Source organism: Mobula hypostoma, chromosome 1 (genome assembly GCF_963921235.1).
Source record: "Mobula hypostoma chromosome 1, sMobHyp1.1, whole genome shotgun sequence".
Taxonomy (NCBI): domain Eukaryota; kingdom Metazoa; phylum Chordata; class Chondrichthyes; order Myliobatiformes; family Myliobatidae; genus Mobula; species Mobula hypostoma.
In genome coordinates this window covers 86,745,483-86,766,993 of record NC_086097.1, presented here as the reverse complement: position 1 = coordinate 86,766,993, position 21,511 = coordinate 86,745,483, and the positions used below count along the sequence as shown (strand labels likewise).

At 38.1% G+C, this 21,511-nt stretch overlaps 1 protein-coding gene across 6 annotated transcripts in view; it reads right to left on the bottom strand.

Moving 5' to 3' along the window:
- Positions 1-21,511, bottom strand: part of pcnx1 (pecanex 1) — a 264,326-nt gene that overhangs the window by 139,481 nt on the left and 103,334 nt on the right. For all 6 annotated transcript variants that reach the window (XM_063052231.1, XM_063052251.1, XM_063052241.1 and 3 more), the window contains 2 exons: positions 19,273-19,362; positions 15,441-17,195 (listed from right to left, as the gene is read on the bottom strand). In XM_063052231.1, the coding sequence (XP_062908301.1) occupies positions 15,441-17,195; positions 19,273-19,362 (1,845 nt within the window). The remainder of the gene's footprint in view (positions 1-15,440; positions 17,196-19,272; positions 19,363-21,511) is intronic.

The following is a 21,511-nucleotide window of genomic DNA, read 5'->3' as shown; positions in this document are numbered from 1 at the left end:
ATAGGTAAATAGCCATCCCACAAAAAAGTTGACTATAACCTCTGTGAAAACCACAAGTCTTCAGGTTTCAGATATTTGCATTTTAACCTGATCTGAGCCTGCTTTTAAGGCAGTTGCAATTCAGCAAAGTAATTTGGAAAATAAATGCAGAAAAAAACACAGCTGATCGTACTTGAAGGTTATGTATACAGCTGTTGTGTATTTAATGTTTCAGTAATATTTGTGCAATATTACAAATATACTGCTTGATTAAGCATTCTTTGTTGTCTACATATTCATTTTGGGTTATATGTAAAAGTATGTGAATAGTATACGTCATTACCGCATAATATCTGCACCACTCACTAAGGTAAGTACCCCAGTTCTCAAGTTTTTCTTTCAATTAATTTTTGGAGTTACAAAACATTACAGTGGCAGTGAGGTATTTTTACAATAAACACGAGACAACTACCTACCTGCTGAAGTGCAGCACGTTTTTTTCTGCAAAAGGGAAGATGTTCAAAATTTTAAAAATGCAGCACATCTTTCTTTGGAAAGGGCCAGAGACAGTCGAGTTAAATAAAAAGGCAGACAACAGATTAAATTCACGGGTACATAAACAGTGAGTACTGGGCAATAATAAGAAATAAATAAAAGCAGAAATGGATGGCTACATCAGAAAGACAGACTGATCAAATGCTCAACAGATAACTGTGATAATATACTGAACAAATTGAGCAGTATTTTGAAGCAAATGAAACAGCCAATGCAAAACAAATGCCAGTGTTACTGAGTGTAATAGGTGGAAAAGCATACAATTTGCTCAGAAGTTTAACTGCTTCAACCAAACCAGCCGAAATGAGCTTTGCTGATATCATGAAAGTAGTGCAGGAAGATTTAGAACCAAAACTATTGTCCATTGCAGAACATTATAGGTTAGTGGCTGAATTAAAGAAATCGTCTGAGCATTGTCAGTTCAGTGATGGGCTTAATGATGCACTGAGAGATTGCTTAGGTTGTGGAAACTTACAAGAAAGCATTCAAAAATAACTCCTAACTGAAGCAGAACTCACATTTAAAAGAGAAGTTGAAATTACTGTATCAATGGAAACAAAAGGAGTATGCAGGAGAAACAGCTGAGACAAACTGAGGGCTCCTTGAACAAGAAGGTTCAATGTTTCACTCCCAGACAGGCAGTCCTGCCGAGGGATTACAGATGTGATCAAAAGCAGGTGTATGGAAAGATTAAAAACAGAACAGGATCACTCTCCTACACAGTGGAGAATGCATCTGATATCATCTAGAAATGACAGATTTATCAGCTGAGGAGAGCAGAATCAATTGTCAGAGGACAGAGATGGCCAGAGCTGTCAGGACCTCTTCCTGCAGTCCCACCCAGAGTCAACTCTTACAAGGATTATAGAGGAGGCCCCAGAACCTGAAATTGTTTCACAGCCACAAGTCTTACCTACCAAGCAGTTTGACCCCTACCCCCATTGACATGAAAGACATTATCCCACAATAGTAAGAAATTTTCCATATAATTTATTATGGATTATATGTAAAACTACAAGAATAGCATATGTCATTAGCCAACACATCATGTGTACAAGCCTCAATAAAGTAAAAGTAGGTAGGCCCGTATCCCTGGCTCTACATTTTTCTTTGGATTAATTTTTGTAGTTATAAAATGAAACAGAATAAGCTGAACAAACAGTCCTGAATCTTCCTGTGTAAGTACAAACATGCAAACTCAATTATTTGCAGAAGATTGCCATCTGACCCCTCACATCTGCTCCACCATTTAATATGATTATGACTAATCTGGTTATAACCTTAATTCCACATTCATGTCAATGATTTCAACTTCCAATATGCAAAAGGAGCGATCTGACATCAGTTGTGTATTCAAATAAAAATATTTGAAAAAGATAAATTAAAAGTCAATGACGAGTCTTGATTATACTTCTGTATTACATAAACTTGTGATTATACTCTCACTTTTCGCTGAAAAAAGTCATTACTCAGTCAAACGTTGCAAGTACGGTCTTCATAGATTACATTCTTACAGGGTTAATAGAATTATTTGAGTACGTTATGGAACAATGTACAAACATACTAATGTTTTATGAATTTTCCGAGTATGAGATCAAAATTTGCCACCAGCATTTCCATATAAAACTAGTGGTATTTTTCCCACGTAAATGCCACTAAGTTTAGACAACCTACTCCAATGCAGGAAATAACAAATACGCTGGCCACTCTTTTCCAGCAATTATGCAACTTCCCTCTAGAGGGCAGCGGCAGAGTGCAAACGTGCTGCAACCCTCTACCAGTTACACTGGGTTATTTGTTCAATGAACTTGCACCAGATTAAAGCTTGCTGAAGAAATAGCAGCATTCCTGACACAGGAAAGGAACAGCTACAAAGTACTCAGGTAAGAATTATACATTTGACGTTTATTTCTACTTAAAAGTTCCTACTTTATAGATTTGATTGCTTTTATTTTTATTGTTTTTAATTAGGTTATGAATGTTCATTCATTTCAGGTGACATGGCTAAATTTTATTTCTCCAAATATTCAAAGGACACGAGATCCTAGGTTTTATAAAGGGGACGTAAGATACAATAGCAAAAAGCTGAGCTTGTACAAATCAGAGACACCAGAGACTTCAAATGATGGAATATGGAACAAATAAACAAACTGCACAAGGAAATCAACATGTCAGGCAGTATCTTTGGAGGGAAACAAACAGCTGACGTTCATCTTCAACTTGTACAAATTAGTGGAATAGGCATACCCCTGGGGTATGACTACATTATGAATCTCAGCTCATAAGATCACCAGAGGAGTTAGAGTCTTTCAATTTAACAAAGAAAGGGAGCTCATGAGGTGAACGAAATTTGAGTTATCACACAGAAGCTAAAATCAAAGTTTTAGGAAAGTTAAAAGTCTTGCCATTTAATGGCTTAATACTTAGAAAGCAATAAACACAATACCAAATTACCACAAATAGTATTTATTTATATATATTCACAAAGAGGGTAAGATATGGAACACCAGACTGGAATAATGATTTTTGGGAATTATTCCTCTGATTCATGGACCACGCTACTGCCTTCAGTAAGCAACAGCACATTGCATTGGATCTTCAGGACTGAAAAAAAGATTTAAGGAATGAAGTAAATGTGTTCATATCGCAGGAATTTTACTTGTACCACTGTAAGGAGAAAATAAAAAGGGTTCACGTCATATACATAGCTACATCTCTGTAAACCCATAAGAAGATTTGCCCATGGAGCACTTTCTGAATTCAATTTTATTGTTGCCCTAACAGTTGTCAAGCTTCATTAAATTACATGCAAACTTTAATCTTTAACCAAATATAATCAATGCACCTTTGTAGCCTACTTAAGGAAGCAGAGAACTATTGTATAATGTGAGGGGAAAAACAGAAAAATACTATCTAAATGGTGAGAGATTACAGAGCTGAGATGCAGAGAGATCTGGGTGTCATACTGGACGATTCATAAAAGCCAGTGTGCAAGTACAAGTTGGAAGGCTAACAGATGGTATTGTTTATTGCTGGAAGAATTAAATTCAAAGTTTGTGAGCTTATTTTAGAGAATTGCTGAGACCAATTTGGGAATATTGTGTGCAGTATTCAAGTCCTTTCTTAGAAAAGGTTGTGCAATTGCTTTGGAAGATTATAGAAGGCCATTCATAACAGGTTACTAGACATAGCTGGAATGAACAGATTTTCCACAAGCAAAGGTTCGATATTTTGTATTCACTAGTTTAGAATAGTGAGAAATGACTTCATTGAAGTCATGAAGTCAGTGACACACAGAATGAAAAGAGGCTATTTAGCCCACCACATCCATATCAACTAGTGAGCCATCTCCTAGCACTTAGCCCATACCCCTTTACACCCAAGTCATTCAAGTGCTCATTTAGAGACTTCATAAATTATGTCAGCATCCCCATTTCAACTTTACCCCTTATACATTCCAGGAACTCATTAGTCTCTGGACAAAAACTGTCACCTTCATATCTCCTCTAAAACCCTTGCCCTAAATCTCTTTTCTCCAATTTTATCTACCTTAGATATGGGAGAAAAATGTTTCCTGCTGTCTACTCTTAATAGTTTTACATAGTTTTATTCTGTCCTCTGTTCATCTCCTCCACTTCAGCAAGAACAGATCCAGCCTGTCCACATAATGAATCACTCCACCTGAGACAACATCCTATTGAATCCCCCTCCTGGATCCCCTTTTTTCCTAACCTCAATAGTACTCCAAAAATGGATCACCTCACATTTACATGGATTGTACTCCATCTACCATTCATCAGTGCTCCTTCAGGTCAAAGAGTGCCCCTCCTCTCATTGGTCTATATACATACCATCAAAAGCTCTCTTGAACAAATCTCAAAAATTCTACCCACTCTGAGCCTTTTACAGCAATGAAACCCCAGTTAGTATTCAGGAAATTAGAATTCCCTCATATTATAACACTATTGTTATTGCATCTCTCTGATCGTGGCCCACATATTTGTTGATTGACAAGAGATCTGAAGCAAAACTCAACTTACTGACACCTCTCATTTTGTTCCTAATCTCTGCCCATGCAGCCACATTTGAAGAGTTTTTTTCTGGGATATCTTATCTCAATACTAAACTAATGTAATGTCTTCCTGACTCACCTTTAATATTTTAAACTGTGGGGTACTAAGTTGTCAGCCCCGCCCCTTTTTCAACCAATTCTCTTTTTTTTTAAATTAATTTTTTATGCATTTCTACAAGAAACTACAGAGAGAAAACCCAACAACAAAATGGAGATTTATACAGTGTGAAACAAACAAATCCAATATGTTTCGAATAAGAAAAAACAATAACAATAAGAAAAAAAAGCACCCAAAAGAGAATTATTTAAAATTAGCATCTACCCCAACCTCCCACTGAAAAAGAAAAATCCAGGCCAACCATTTGCATATAAAAGAAAAAAAAATCAATTGGAGCAGTCAACCCCAGAGAACTGTAAATATATATAGGAAAAAAGAAAGTATAATGCCAACTACCAAAAGTATAATGTAATTCACAACAAAAAAACCATATAACTTACAAAAAAAAAGCTGAAAGTAAGGAATTGTAGCATACAACAAAGGATAAACTTACCCGAAAGAAGAATTAAGACAATATTCAAGAAAAGGTCCCCACACCTTATGAAACTTTATGTCCAAATTAAGAAGTGAATAATTAATCTTTGAGGTCTAAACAGGCCATAATATCACTAAGCCATTGAGCATGAGTGGGTGGGGCAGCATCTTTCCACCTAAGAACCAACCGTCTAGCCAAGAGAGAGGCAAAAGAGAATGTTCGGCATTTAGTCGGACTCAAGTGCAAATTTACATCACCCAAGGTGCCAAAGAGAGCAACCAGAGAGTTAGGTTCTAAATGGCAATTAAGAATATGAGATAGGGTTGAAAAATCTTCTTTCCAGAATTTCTCTAGACTAGGACAGGTCCAATACATATGAATAAGGGAAGCCTCAGCCCCTTTACACTTATCACAGACAGGACGAATGTCAGGATAAAACTGCGATAACTTAGTTTTAGACATGTGAGTCCTGTGTACAACCTTAAACTGCAAAAGGCCGTGGTGAGCACATAGAGAGGTTGAGTTGGCTGACTTAAAAATTAAATCCCAAACCGCATCAGATAAGGAGATATTTAGATCTTGTTCCCAGGCAGTTACTAATTTTATCGAAAGGGGCACGCCTCAAAATCACTAACTTATCCCGAATAGCAGAAATTAAACCTTTACCCAATGGATTGATACAAAGAAACAAGTCCAGAACATTTTTCTCAGGCATCTCAGGAAAGTTTGATATCAAAGGGTTAATGAAATGTCTAATTTGAAGATATCTAAAGAAATGAGTATTAGGTACATTAAAATTTACAGACAATTGTTGAAAAGTTGCAAAACGAATACCTATGAAAAGATCTTCAAGCCCCTAATACCCTTTCCATGCCAGTCGTAAAATGTTAAATCCCACATAGAAGGTAGGAAAAGATGATTGTATAAAATAGGGCTAGAGAGAGAAAAACCATGAAGACCATTAAATTTTCTGAGCTGAGCCCATATTCTTAAAGTATGTCTGATAAGAGGATTAACAATTAGTCTAGGCAAATGACAAGGAAGTGCGGAACCGAGAAGTGCAGAAATTGGAAGATCCTTAGTAGGGTTCAACTCCATTGCCACTCATTTTGGGCAGTCAGACTTATTATGGAAGAAAGACCAAAAAACAAGACAACGAATATTGGCTGCCCAATAATATAAATGAAAATTAGGCAAGGCCATACCACCTTCCTTTTTAGATTTTTGAAGATGAGCTTTATTAAGTCTAGGGTGTTTACCCTTCCATAGATAAGACGAAATAATAGAATCTAACCCATCGAAAAAAGCTTTAGAAATAAAAATCAGTAAAGACTGAAATAGATACAAAAATTTAGGAAGGATATACATTTTAATAACATTAATACGACCTACAAGAGACATAGACAAGGGTGATCACTGTGTCAAACTCTGTTTTGTAGAGTTTAGAAGACTGGTAAAATTTTCTCAAAAAAGATTCTTAAAGTTCCTTGTTACTGTAATACCAAGATAAGTGAATTGATTGTTATCTACTTTAAAAGGGAGGTCATGGAATACTAAAGCTTGTGCTTCTCTACTGATTGGAAAGAGTTCACTCTTATGTAAACAACAGGAATTCTGCAGATGCTGGAAATTCAAGCAACACACATAAAAGTTGCTGCGTTCACCAGCAACTTTTACATGTGTCACTCTTATGTAAATTAAGTTTATAACCATAAAGTTGGCTAAATTTATTAAGAAGTGAAAACATTGAGTGTAAGGAGGTAAACAACAGGAATTCTGCAGATGCTGGAAATTCAAGCAACACACATAAAAGTTGCTGTTGAATGCAGCAGGCCAGGCAGCATCTCTAGGAAGAGGTGCAGTCAACGTTTCAGGCCGAGACCCTCAGGAGGTAGTTAGGTTTGATATAAAAAGTAAAAGATCGTCAGCATAAAGGGAAACTTTATGCTCAACACCTCCCCTCCAAATCCCCATCACTTCAGCACAGCTACGAAACCCAATGGCAAGTGCCTCTACAGCAAAATCGAAGAGTAAGGGACTTAAAGGGCATCCTTCATGGGTGCCACATTTAAGACTGAAAGACTGGGATTGCTGAGAGTTGGTCAAAACAGAAGCGGTGGGACATGAATATAGCAATTTAATCCATGTAGTAAAACTTTGTCCCAAATCAAATTTTTCTAACACTGCAAAAAAGTAATTCCACTTGACGCGATCGAACACTTTCTCTGCATCAAGAGAAATAACACATTCAGGAATCCCAGTTGAGGGCGAATATAAGATATTAAATAAGTGCCGTATATTAAAAAAGGAAGATAATTTTTGATAAAACCAGTTTGATCTTCAGAAATAATAGACGGTATAATGTTTTCTAATCTACGAGCCAAAACTTTAGCCAAAATTTTAACATTGACATTTAATAAAGAAATCACCCTATACAAAGAACATTCTGTCGGATCTTTACCTTTTTTGGCTCAAGTGAAAGCAACAATATTTTACTTCCCCTTGTAAATTACAGCTTTGCGTCCACCTACCTTTCTCATTAAACTCTTTGTATTAAAATATATACAACTTAGCTTCGGATCTACCATTTATCCATTTGTTCTGCCTACTGGGCTTACCAATTAATTTGCCTCTAGATGATCGTACCACCCCACCCAAACATCTACTCTCTACTCTGAGCCCCATTCCTCTGCTAACACAGTTTAAACCTTTCCTAAAAGCACTAACGTATTTTGAACAGGTCAATGTAAAGAGGATATTTCTCTGTGAGAGTATCTGAAACTAAGGATCACTATTTAAATACATGGGGCTACCTGCTTAAGACCAGAGAAGAGTAAAATATTATTTCTCAGATGATGCTAATCTTTGGAACAAGGCAAGTCCAAGAAAAAGGTCATAGAGTAGTGGAGAAGGTGGGGGCATAGTAAAAGGCTACCAAAGCTTGCAGTAAGGATCTGGACCAGCTGGAAAAATGGGCTTAAAAAATGGCAAATGGAATTTAATGCAGACAAGTAGGAGGCTTTGCACTTTGGGAGGACAAACCAGGGTAAGGCATTGAAGAGTGCAGTAGAACAGAAGGATCTGGGAATACAAATCCGTAATTCCTTGAAAAATGGCATCACAGGTAGGTAGGGCCAAAAAGAGAGCTTTTGGCACGTTGGCCTTCATAAATCAACGTATTGCGTACAGGAGTTAGGTTGTTATGTTGAAGTTGTACAAGATGCTGGTGAGGCATAATTTGGAGTATCATATCCTGTTCTGGTCACCTACCTACAGCGAGGATATCAATAAGACTCAAAGTGTGCAGAGAAAATTCACAAAAGATGTTTCCAGGACAAAAGTTACAGGGCAAAATTGAAAAGATTAAGACTATATTCTACAGCGTAGAAGAATGAAGTAAGATGATAGAGGTATACAAAATTATATATAGGGTAAATGCAAGCAGCCTTTTCCTCTGATATTGGTTGAGACTAGAACTAGAGGTCATGGGTTATGGGTGAAAGGTGAAATGTTTAAGGGAAACACGAGTCAGATCTTCTTCACTTAGAAGGTAGTGAAAATGTGGAACAAACTGCCATTGGAAGTGGTGGATGTGGGTAAATTTGGATAGGTACATGAATGGAGGGATATAGTCCATGTGCAGGTCAATGGGACTAGGCAGAATTAGAGCTTGGCATAGATCAGATGGGTTGAAGGGGCTGTTTCAGTGCTGTAGTACTCAATGACTCTATAACTTTAAAACACTTTTCAATATTTTAAGACAGAGGTAGGTAGATTCTAGATAAGCAATGATTGAAAAGTCATTGAAAGTTAGCAGGAACATGGAGTTAAGGTTACAGTCAGATGAGTCATGACCTTATTGAATTGTGAAGGACCAAGTGCCTGAAGTTCATTTGTAAAGTCTGAATAAATCTGAAAATATTTTGACATTCAGCCTGGTTACGTGAAACAACAAGGCCTCATTTTGTGACATGTTTAATGATAAGTGCCTTTTAAACTTGCATGTACTGTCCATAATGCAATGGGTTAGTCATGAGGCCATGCAGATAAAGGTTTCTTTTGAATTTCTGTTGAATGCTTATCTTGTTTCTGGAAAACAGCATGAAAGCATAATACTCCATGATCACAGGATATTCCTCAAAGAAAATGCTTTGCATTAAGGGAGCAGACATGCTGATTTTAGTCAATTGCGGTGAGTGTGAATCCTTAGAAACATAACAGGAGGTCCAAGGTGCTAATATGGTTAAAAGGCAGTACATTTCATATAGAATCATGTAGATCATTTGAAAGACAAGCTGTGCATGTAATTATATGTAGCCTTTTTAATTGGATTCACCAGCACTGACTTTCAAAAAGATTTAGATGACATTACCAGAAGAAGCTTGTTTTCCTTAGTTTCTTTTGGAGCATTTTGCTCATCAATTTGCAGGAAATTATGTCAGCCAACAAACAAACAAAGAAACATTCCAAAGAATAGGTCCTTTTTTGAAGTCTAAATATTGTCTGAAACTTGTATTGAAACAAAATAAATACTGCTGTATTAATGGAAGAAAGGCATTTATACAGTATTGGGTTGTTATAAAGCACTTCATTACCAATGAAATGCTTTTGCAGCGGAAGAAGCAAACCTGAAAACAAATCTCTCAAACAGCAATGATATAAATGACCAGATAGCCTGAGTCATTAAGCCTTTATGTGAAAGTTCAAGATAAAGAGGTAATATTATCAACCCTTTCAGATCAGTTCTGTCATGCTAATAGAGAACAAGTAACCAGCACTTCAATGCCATTGCTCTGCCCCCTACTTTACTCATTCTTGCAATTTAATAAATCTTGAAAACTTCCAACTGAATGCACAGTCTGCTTACAGGAGCACTTGATAACATTGATGCCTGAGAGAAAACAAAGCTTAATCACTTGCTGGTACATATCACAGGAAATAACTGTAGTCATGCAGTAAAAAAGGCAGGGGAATAATTAACTACTCCCAACATCAATTTTATTTCTAATATTTGCTGCCAATCATGCAACCTTCCTGTACATCTAATTAGGTTGGGTACAGGGATTATTAGGTTTCATTTTCATTTGGCAATTCCTATAAACTCATTATTAGTGTTTTTCAGTAAGGCTAACAAATTCAATCACCAGAAACAAAAAAAAAACATGGGTGCAATTTTAAATAACTTAAGTTATAACTTTTGTACATAAATAGCACACTACCCAAGAACATTCAATGTATGTACAAATAAGCAATTTCATTGCTACAACAGTTATCAAAACATCTTTATCTTTTTTTTAAATTAGAAAATGCTTGATTGCAGGTTTTTGCATTTGAATGCTGAAGGTTATAAAATGCATTCAGTCTTTCACCAATTTTCATTTGCATTCAAGATCAAGCAGATGAAAAAGAGATACAATTCATGAGAGCATGTTCACTATGGTGTTTGAAATGTTTAGCACTAAAGAGCAAGGATGAAGAGGAATTGTGATATGCTCAAGCTCATTTCCTCTTACTATTTAAAATTATATTCATAGGGTGAAAATGGATTGCCCAATCTTAATTAAGGCCAACATTGAGCATTCTCATTAAATTCATTTGTTTAATATTGAACTTCAATGAGGATCAACTCTAGAATAAGAACACTTTACATGTGAAGCCCATAATTTTACTGTAAATGCTGAAGACAGAAAGTCAAATTTGTGGCATCGCCCCAAGGTCAACTGGAAGCAACAAGTGCAAATAAGCTGATTAATTTTTTTTGCAATTATTTTAAAAAGACTGGATTCTTGAAACCAATGGTTAAATTGTAAATGATCAAACATTAATCACTTGTATGATATTTCACACAATCCAATTTCATGCCATTAAACTTGTGCCATATTCTAGCAAAATTTTTATATCTGAGGAAGATTATGAGAACACTCAGTCCTCTTTTATTGTCATTTAGAAATGCATACATGCATTAAGAAATGATACAATGTTTTTCCGGAGTGATATCACAGAAAACAGGACAAACCAAAGACTATCACTGACAGAACCACATAATTATAACATATAGTTACAATTATGTAACTATATGTTATAAAGATATAGTTATATCTTTACCTCATAGCAGTGTGGGCATGTGGCCAAGTGGTTAAGGCATTGGACTGGCGATCTGAAGGTCGTGAGTTCGAGCCCCAGTTGAGGCAACGTGTTGTGTCCTTGAGCAAGGCACTTAATCACACATTGCTCTGCGACGACACCAGTGCCAAGCTGTATGGGCCCTAATGCCCTTCCCTTGGACAACATTGGTGTCGTGGAGAGGAGAGAGCATGGGCAACTGCTGGTCTTCCATACAACTTTGCTCAGGCCTGTGCCCTGGAGAGTGAAGACTTTCCAGGCGCAAATCCATGGTCTCACAAGACCTCATAGCAAATATCTTTACCTTCCCCCAAACCCCTGCTGTATGATTTCTCCCTCCATGATTCCTTTGTCCATTAATCCCTCCCAGCACATCTCTGTGAATCTGCTTGAATCGTTTATTGCGTCCAGTGCTTCTGATGCGGCCTCCTCTACAATAGTTGCAAATTGGGGGACTGCTTCGTTGAGTACTTTGTTCCATTTGGCAAAAGTGGAACTTCCCAATAGCCAAACATTTTAATTCTGATACCTACATATTCATTTTCTGACATGTCAGTCTATAGCCTCTTCTTGTGCCACAATGAACAGCACCTTATATTCCTTCTGGGTAGCCTCTAACCTGATAGCATGAATATGGATTTCGGTAAAAAGAAATTCCATCCCCCTCCTCTCTTCTTCTATTTCCCACTCTGATCCCTGACCTCTTCTCATCTGCCTATCCCCTTCCTCTAGGTCCCCTCCTCCTTCTCTTTCTCCTATGATCCATTCCCCTCTCCTATCCTTTCATCTCCAGCCCACTGCATGTCCTACTCACTTGGCTTAACCTATCAACTTCTAGCTATCATCCGTCCTCTTCCCCCGACCTTTTTATTCTGGCGTCTTCCCCTCCTTTCCAGTCCTGAAGAAGGGTCTCAGCCCAAAACATCGACTGTATATTCATTTCCACAGATGCTGCCTGACCTGCTGAGTTCCTTCAGTATGTTGTGTGTGTTGCTTTGGATTTCCAGTATCTGTTGAATTTTTCACATTTATCTATTTTAATAATCTAACTCAATTAATTAGTGTTTTTATAATAGACTATATAAAAGGTTGATCTGCAACAGGTAATAAATAGATGCAAACATACATATATACATCAGTATGGTGTATACTTTCAAGAAAAACTGTAAACTTTCTATGCAATGAAAATTATTAATAACTACTTCTATAAAACAGTATGTACAGAAGTGCAAAGTTAGTATAACTATTACAAAATCAACATGAGAAAAATGAAATAAGAATTCCTCTAGTTTTTGGCAAATGAAAAACTCAAATGTAAAATGTTCTTGCAAAACAAGTTTTTTAATCTGCTATAAACAAATCAGAAGACGTCTGTTCAATAAAGCATTTAGGAAAACAGCAAAACAACATTCTTTCTTCCGCTTCATTTAGTGCACTGCTCAAAATCACAAAAGCAAAAAGCAATTTTTCTACAATACTTAAGGGTCAGTAATTAATTTTGTCTGATAACACTACTGTGAAAAGTCTTGAAACATTCTATGATGCTACAAGCAGTTTATAAATGCAATGTATAACAATCAGAAAGAATTTTAAAAAATCAAGTTTTCATTTTCATTCCCCCTTCAACTTGAGTGTGCTCAACATTTCGATGGTAGTTTTGCAAAGTTGTTAAATCATGATAAGTCTTTAAAACATTCAACAACAGAACTGCATTTCTTTCTGAGTTGGAAATGGTGAAAGTATATACTTTTCAAGCATAACACACAAGGCATGAAATACCAGGACTTGACATTTCTGTATGCTAATGACAAGTGTGTCATACAACACACATTATAACTATATATATAAAGCTTCAGTGTCTACCTTATTTTTCTTTTATATTGACATACAAGTTTAACATCTGGTCTTCACATTACTGCCTAGTTTATTATTTTCATTTTAACAAACTAGAAAAAGAGCAAACTATATTCACAGACAAGGCTATCAAGATCTGGGGATGGGAATGAGAGTAATCAAGTTTGAAAACATTCCAAAAAAGTAAATACCCACAATCCAATTTAACAAGACTAGTAATATGAAGCTGGGTTTGGCTCGCAACACCAGTCTTGCTTCTCCCAGTCCCTCTCATCAATATTTACCAGATAGTTGCAAGAAACAAAAACCAGTAGGTATTCAGTGAGGCAAAGCAAGGCCTTAGAGGCATACTACTACATCTCCAGAAAAGGGGAATTTTTTACAAATGTATTGATAGGGTGAATAAAAGAGAAACTACAAACAGTCCAAAAGTAACTTTATTAACAGGTAGTAACCTATTTTCAGGTAGGTCAGTTTGGCATTTGGCAAAGCCTACCTACCAGTGATCATGTACCTTGTGCAGTCTGTGGTGACTAAGGATATGGTTTAAACACACAATTTTTAAAAAATGGTCTCCAAAAGAGCATTTTTAAATGAAAAATGCAGTCAGCTTAGAGAGGATTTAAAAAGATTATTTGGAAAAGCCAAAGTAACTCAGGTAGATTCCATTTCACCGTACTTACATTTCCACTAAGCACAATACCAATGTTTCACATAAGACATTTGCTAATCAAAGTGAAGAGAATCAAATCAAAACTGGACATAAATTGTCTTTCTTTGATTTGGATATTCGTAGCCTTTGGGAACTACAGTGCAATCATTTTAAGGGATCAAACAGAAAAACCAGTTGTACTAGAATCAAACTGTCAAAAAATATAGAATAAGAGAAATGGACTCAAGCTGCACTTAAGTTTTAAAAATGCAAACCTAATTTCTGGAATGAAACCACAGGCCTTGTATAATTTAGAATCGTTATGGCTATTGGACTTTCTAATTATTTCTTGATTAAGTTATGGCTGAGCTCCGTAAGGAGGTCGGTTTAAAATTACTTGGCTGCAAAGAAATATGCCAAGCTAAAATGAAGGCACACTCAAGTTATTTTCACTTCCTTTCAAAAATAAAGGATCACACATCGAGAAATAAAGGCAAATTCTGTTAATCATATATCAAAAATATTATCCAATTAACTGACTTATTTAAAAAGGAATTAGATTTATTTGACGTCTTCAATATCCTGTAGTTGTGCCAAAGCACTTTAAGCAAATCAAATATTTTTGAAAATGATGCTATAATGTACAAAAAAATGAGAGCCAACTTTCTGACAAAAAACTCTCACAAAACAGCAATCAGCTAATAGGCAATTGCTCTATCATGCTCAAATACGAATATCTGCCAAGTAATTCGGACTAACTTCTCAGTTCTTTGTGAAATTTACTCCATTTAGTTAGTAGTCAGCTAGCATTTACTACTTATTCTAAGCAAAAAGAAAATTTTAATAAACTTGATAAGTACACTTGAAAAGAGTAAAATGCAATATTATCTGGATAAACGTGCAATATGTCTGTTAAATCATCGGTACCTCAACTGGATTAAGATTGATACACTGCAACTAGCATTTTGCAAAGGGTGCCCTTTGCACAGTATTTGTAGCTATAGAGTCAGGGTAATAAGCATGGAAACAGGCTCTTCAGCCAACCTTTCCACGTTAAACATGGTGCTGCTGCTAAGCTAGTGTCATTTGCCTGTGTTTGGTTGATCTCCCCCTAAACACCTCTTATCCATGTACTCATCCAAATATATGTTGCTTTTAATATAATATGGTATTGAATTGCATTGTTTATTTATTCATTATTAAATCTGCAAAGTTATTCTGTGAAACAACGACAGTTTGCATTTTCTTTTGTATTGTTTCTTGAAGAACATTGTTGCCATTATAGTAATCTGTGCTTGTAATTGTAAGATCTTTTAAAAATCAATTTAATGTACAACACCAGATAATCACTTCTACTTATTAATCTTCTTTCCATAACTGGCTGCTATAAGTATATTCCAGCTGCTCTACAGCTAATTATTATTAAACCCACGCTTATGCAATATAGAGCCAGAATCACCAACAAATAAGTATACAGTACACTTAGAAGCACACCTGAAACCATTCCACGTAATTCTCCAGTACTTCAAAATAATTGTATTAGTTAACAAGCACCCCACAAAACAAAGCTAGAAGTAGATCCACACTGATAAATTTATGTCAAAGATTTGTGTATTAGTGTGTATATGGGAGTGTATCTAATGATCAATCAAGTAACTGCTTAACAACTCACCTGTACTAGTCGCTCCTTGTTCTTCAGCTTCAGGAAAGGTTACTTGATTGGGTAAGCTATTACGTGAGCGAGTTACTGATTCCAGTTGTGATGCTCTGCCTATAAGAGATAATTCATCCAACACCTCTCCCTCCTTGGCTTCCAAGTCTGACTTAGATGTAGTTAAAGGCCTCACTTTATCTGGTGTCCCTAATCTGTTAGGGTCACTTAAGCAGGCTGCTGTGCCACTGTCTAAGCTGAGCACTCGTGCATGAGTTTTGGCACTGGCTGCACTGAGAGTCCTGTGTGTCGATCTTCTCCTAGCATTCGCACTAGTTTCTGAACCAGAAGGGACCTTTAACATAGCTTCAAAGTCAGTGCCTCTTTCTTGAGACAAGTACTTTGCTTTTGAGACATGGTACCGTCCTTCAGGAGAGTGACATGAATGGGAAGTGGTGCTGGATGAACTGTCTGAACTGAAACGATGTGCCGAATGCATGCTGGAGGTTCTGCTCAAGTCACTCTGGTCACTTGAATCTTCATCCGGGCAAAAACTGTTACTGCCGGTTTTAATACCAGCTACACCACGAAATGACACATACTCTCTATGCCGGCTAGAGTCAAAACTACTTGCTCGTTTTTTCCCTGACCTTCTTCGGTTTGACTTGTGTGTAGAGGCAGCTCTGTGGATAAAATTAGATTTGGGTCTTACATCCCCATCCTTTTGCTTTGCTGCTTCATCCTTTAATGTTTGTTTATCCATTGGTAAGTGAGATTTTTCGACAACTTCTTCTACTGCCGGTTCCACCACGGCCTCAGGAAGTAATTCACTTTGCTGCTTCAAGATGTCAACAGTCAATTCATTCGCATGAGGATTTTTGTTAGCATCACCAGAACCAGAACCACCAAGTCTTTCTCCAGTCTGCACTGGATCAGCAATCTGCAACTGATTGGAAGCCTGGCAAGGCTCTTGCCTGGAACTTCCCTCTTTATTTTCTGTATGCAATTTTTTCCTTTTACCATTAGTCCTTTCACTACTTTCCGCAATACTCTCGCCTTCTGGTTCACTACTATAGCCGCTGCGAGCATCACTTTTCTCGCAATCTTTTTTCTCCGAGCTGTTCTCATCTGCTGAAGTTTCTGCTTGCTCTGAAAGAATGCTCTCCACATGGGTCGAGCTTGTTTGCTCGCTCTTGTAACTGCTAACGGTGCTGTTCGTATCTCGATCTGTGCCACTGCAGTAGCTCTCTGTTGATCCACTGCTCCTGGTACTAAGACTCTGGAGACTATCAACACTATTATCAGTTTTTAAAGGCTTACTGTATCCTGATTTGGAGAATGGCTGGGAAGTACCACCCTTGAGTAAGTCATCTAGCTGAAAAACACCAGCATAACAAGAGTTTTCAGTCAAAGACTCCTTGGATCCTGAAATAGGTTTTGAACTTTCCAATTCACAGACTGTATCTAAGCCTCTCCTTTGTTGAAAAAGGGCAAAATCACTAAGTGATGTGTCTGGAAAAGCAATTGCTGAACTTGAAGTCCTTGGCACTCCCCTCGGCCTGTGATCTTTCCTGTATGATTGGGAATGCAAAGGCACAAGGGAGGCTGCTTCTGTGTCACAAGCAGCAGACAATGAATGCTCTGTGTGATGGTGGGTCACTTTGTCACTCGAATCCCTTGGAAAGTCTTGAGTTCCCGTAGGTGTTAAAACCTGGTTAGACATCAAGGAATCATTTGACACCACGACTTGGAAAAGCTTAGAATCTTGTGCCAGGTCTATAAGAAGAAATGACATCCATTAATACTCACTCAGAGTAAATTGTCGACAAACTGTTGGAAATAGATTTTTTTTAATCATCAGGAACAGTCAAAATGTAACTGCCTTATCATACTTTCCCTATTCCAAAAACCAATTTGTCAGATTAACGTGAAGATCATTAAAAAGATATTTCAGACCTGAATCTTGAACACAGAAACATATTTTCCAGCCACTTCATGGAAATGCGAGAAGGAATTAAAGATGAATAGAAATAATAGTACAGAATAAGAAGTTCATTTAAAGCAAGGTGCAAAGAATCAGAATCAGAAACAGATTTATTATCACTGGCATGTGTCGTAAAATTTGTTAGCTCAGCAGCAGCAGGAAAACATAGAAGGCTGGCTACAGCAAAAATGGACTAGCACAAAAGACTAAACTCAAATCAACAATAATGGCCAAAGAGGGCTGAGGTGATGACAAATGAAGTCATGAGGTAATTAAAAATGAGGACAATGATTTTTAAAACATTTTTTCAGATATACAAAGAGTAAAAGATAGGCAAGCATATCAGACTGCTCAAGAATGACACAGGAGAGGTAATAATGGGGGACAAAGATATGGTAGATGAACATAGTAAATATTTTGTGTCAATCTTCAGTGTGGAAGACACTGAAGTATGCCAGAAATTTGAGTGTCGGGGGCAGGAATGAGAGCAGTCGCTATTACTAAGTGTTAGGTCTGAAGGTAGATAAGTCACTTGGACCAGATTGATTACATCCCAGGGTTCTGAAAGAGATAGCTGAACAGGTTGTCAAGGCATTAGTAGTGATCATTCAAGAAACATAGTAAATCTTTGATCATCAATTACTCAATTCCTTGGAAATCCTGATGATTTGCATCTTACTCCATGCTGCCTTGAAACTCAGTGGGCTTTGTTCTCATGCTCTTTAGAAATTCACCAATGCCCCATTAAAGGCTCCTTAAAATTCTGTAGGGCCAGGTTTCACACTCGCTTTAAACTCAACAGGCGCCAGTTTCATGCTCCTGACAAATTTAGTGGATTCTGTTCCCATGTCTTATGGTCATCCAATAAGCAGCCCAAAACTGCTCACAATACTCCAAGATGAGTGTGACCAGTGCTTTGTAAAGCCTCAGCATTACATCCTTGCTTTTATATTCCAGTCCTCTCGAAATGAACGCTAACGTTGCATTTGCCTTTCTCACTACTGACTCAATCTGCAAGTTAACCATTAGGGAATCCTGCATGAGGCCTAGCAAGTTCCTTTGCACCACTGATTTTAGAATTTTCTCCCCATTTAGAAAGTAGTCTATACTTACCAGGACTCTACATCAGGTACTCCTTATAAACTCACTGAGGCAATGATTTGAGTCAACAGGGCCCTACTTCCCATGCTCTCTTTAAATTTACTGGCTTTTATTCCCCATGTTTCCTTTAATTTCCCCAGACTCACTGGAATTCTTTTATTGCACTGCAACATTTAAAAAAAAGTGAACTAAATGTAAATTAGGTTATTAAAAGGAGTAAGATCCAATAATCTGGAGAATCTAGTAGTGGGGATCCACCAAAGTTCCAACGATGACAGATTACTGGAATTTTACTAGATGGAAATTCTGGGGGGAGCGATTGGGTTTATGGGCAATATACTATGCGTGGTTGAAGAATGGATAATAGACAGAAAGCAGCAGGAATGCACTACTGTTTATTCATTTCCATAGATGCTGCCTGACCTGCTGAGTCCCGCCAGCATTTTCTATATGTTAGCAGGAGTAAATGGCCCATTTTCAATTCGTGAGTCTGTAACGAATGAGATACTGCTGAGATTGGTGAGACAGACTCTGGTGTTCACAATCTATCAATGATTAAGGGAATCAAATGGAATATATCCAAGTTTGTTGATGATACAATGTTAGGTGGCATGTGGTCTGTAAGCGGGATGCAGAAAGGCTTCAGAGGAAATAAGCGGGTAAAGGAAATGGGCAAGAATACACCACATGCAAATGTAATAGATGGTGTAGGTAGCCAGAGTGTTTGTTCTGGTAAGGAAATGTCAAATTCCTGCAGGCCAAGCTCACCTTGTTCTTCATTTGCATCTTTATACAAACTGCTGCTCTGGCCCAGACTCAAACTAATATCATCAGAAGTTTTTCCTGTTTCTTCATCTCCTACAGTGGACATAAATGGGAAAAAAAATCAATCATCCATGATTAAATGTGTGCACTCCACTGTAAACATATTCTGATCTGGAGTGACCACTCTGCAAGAATTTATTTTAAGTGCTGATTACTACAAAATACTCAGCCTGTCCTGTTGAAAAACAGCCATGCAATTATATTGATGGCTACTTTTTAGTGTTGATTCCAAGTAAAGAGAGCAAGGATAATTCTGGATTTAGGTGCTGTTCCATCACAAAACAATGACAAGTTGTTCATGTTGATATTCCACTGAAGTAGCAATAACAACAATTTAAACTACAGCTGGGCCATCTGACTAAATACAAGTAGTTACTTACTTGGGCTACTCCAATTGCATCTGTCCATGATACCTACCGCCAAGAAGGGCAAGTAATGTGCAAATGAACACCACCTTCAGACTTCTCTCTATTGTACACCATTCTGACTTGAAAATATATACACGTTTGTAGATAGAAACACAGAAAACCTACAGCACAATACAGGCTCTTCGGCCCACAAAGCTGTGCCGAACATGTCCCTACCTTAGAAATTACTAGGCTTACCCATAGTCCTCTATTTTTCTAAGCTCCATGTACCTATCCAAAAGTCTCTTAAAGGACCCTATTGTATCCGCCTCCACCACTGTTGCCAGCAGCCCATTCCACGCACTCACCAAACTCTGCGTAAAACACTTACCCCTGATATCTCCTCTGTACTTACTCCCCAGCACCTTAAATCTGTGTCCTCTTGTGGCAACCATTTCAGCCCTGGGAAAAAGCCTCTGACTATCCACACAATCAATGCCTCTCATCATCTTATACACCTCTATCAGGTCACCCCTCATCCTCCCTCGCTCCAAGGAGAAAAGGCCGAGTTCACTCAACCTGTTTTCATAAGGCATGCTCCCCCAATCCAGGCAACATCCTTGTAAATCTCCTCTGCACCCTTTCTATGGCTTCCACATCCTTCCTTTAGTGAGGCAACCAGAACTGAGCACAGTACTCCAAGTGGGGTCTGACCAGGGTCCTATATAGCTGCAACATTACCTCTCGGTTCCTAAATTCAATTCCACGATTGATGAAGGCCAATACACTGTATGCCTTCTTAACCACAGAGTCAACCTGCGCAGCTGCTTTGAGCGTCCTATGGACTCAGACCCCAAGATCCCTCTGATCCTCCACACTGCCAATAGCCTTACCATTAATATTATATTCTGCCATCATATTTGACCTACCAAAATGAACCACTTCATACTTATCTGGGTTGAACTCCATCTGACACTTCTCAGCCCATTTTTGCATCCTAACAATGTCCCGCTGTAACTTCTGACAGCCCTTCACACTATCCACAACACCTCCAACCTTTGTGTCATCAGGAAACTTACTAACCCATCCCTCCACTTCCTCATCCAGGTCATTTATAAAAATCACGAAGAGTAAGGGTCCCAGAACAGATCCCTGAGGCAAACCACGTCACCGACCTCCACACAGAATATGACCTGTCTACAACCACTCTTTGCCTTCTGTGGGCAAGCCAATTCTGGATTCACAAAGCAATGTTCCCTTGGATCCCATGCCTCCATGGAGAAGATGGCGGCGTGACGGCAGCGCGCGCGGCCACTTCAGTGGTGATGTCTGTTATCTGTCAAGTAGGGGACCGTGCACAATTCTGATTTGATGGAGATAGACATGAGAGTACGGAGGAACATCTGGAAAACTTCTGAAATGCCCGCTTCGCTGCCGCTGCTAATGTGTGGTAACCGGAATCTCCGGAGCAGAAGGCCCCGAAATCCTCGGCTTTGCGTGCTTCAGCAGCCGGGTGAGGTCGAAGGCGCTCGGCAGAGGATGGCGCTCTGGAGGCTGTATCGGAGAGGCTGGTCGGAAGCTTGAAGTTTTCGGACGGATGGACTCAGTGTCGGCTGTGGTCGGCTACTGCCAAGGCATCGGCAAGTTGACGGTGCCTGGAGGTTTATGGCAGGGAGTTTCTCCCTTTTGCCGCCTATCAGGGACTCAGGAGTCGATTGACTCGGGGACTTTTGAGACTTCATTTACTGTGCCCATGGTTTGTTCTTCATCAAATTATGGTATTGCTTTGCACTGCTGTAACTATATGTTATAATTATGTGGTTCTGTCAGTGTTA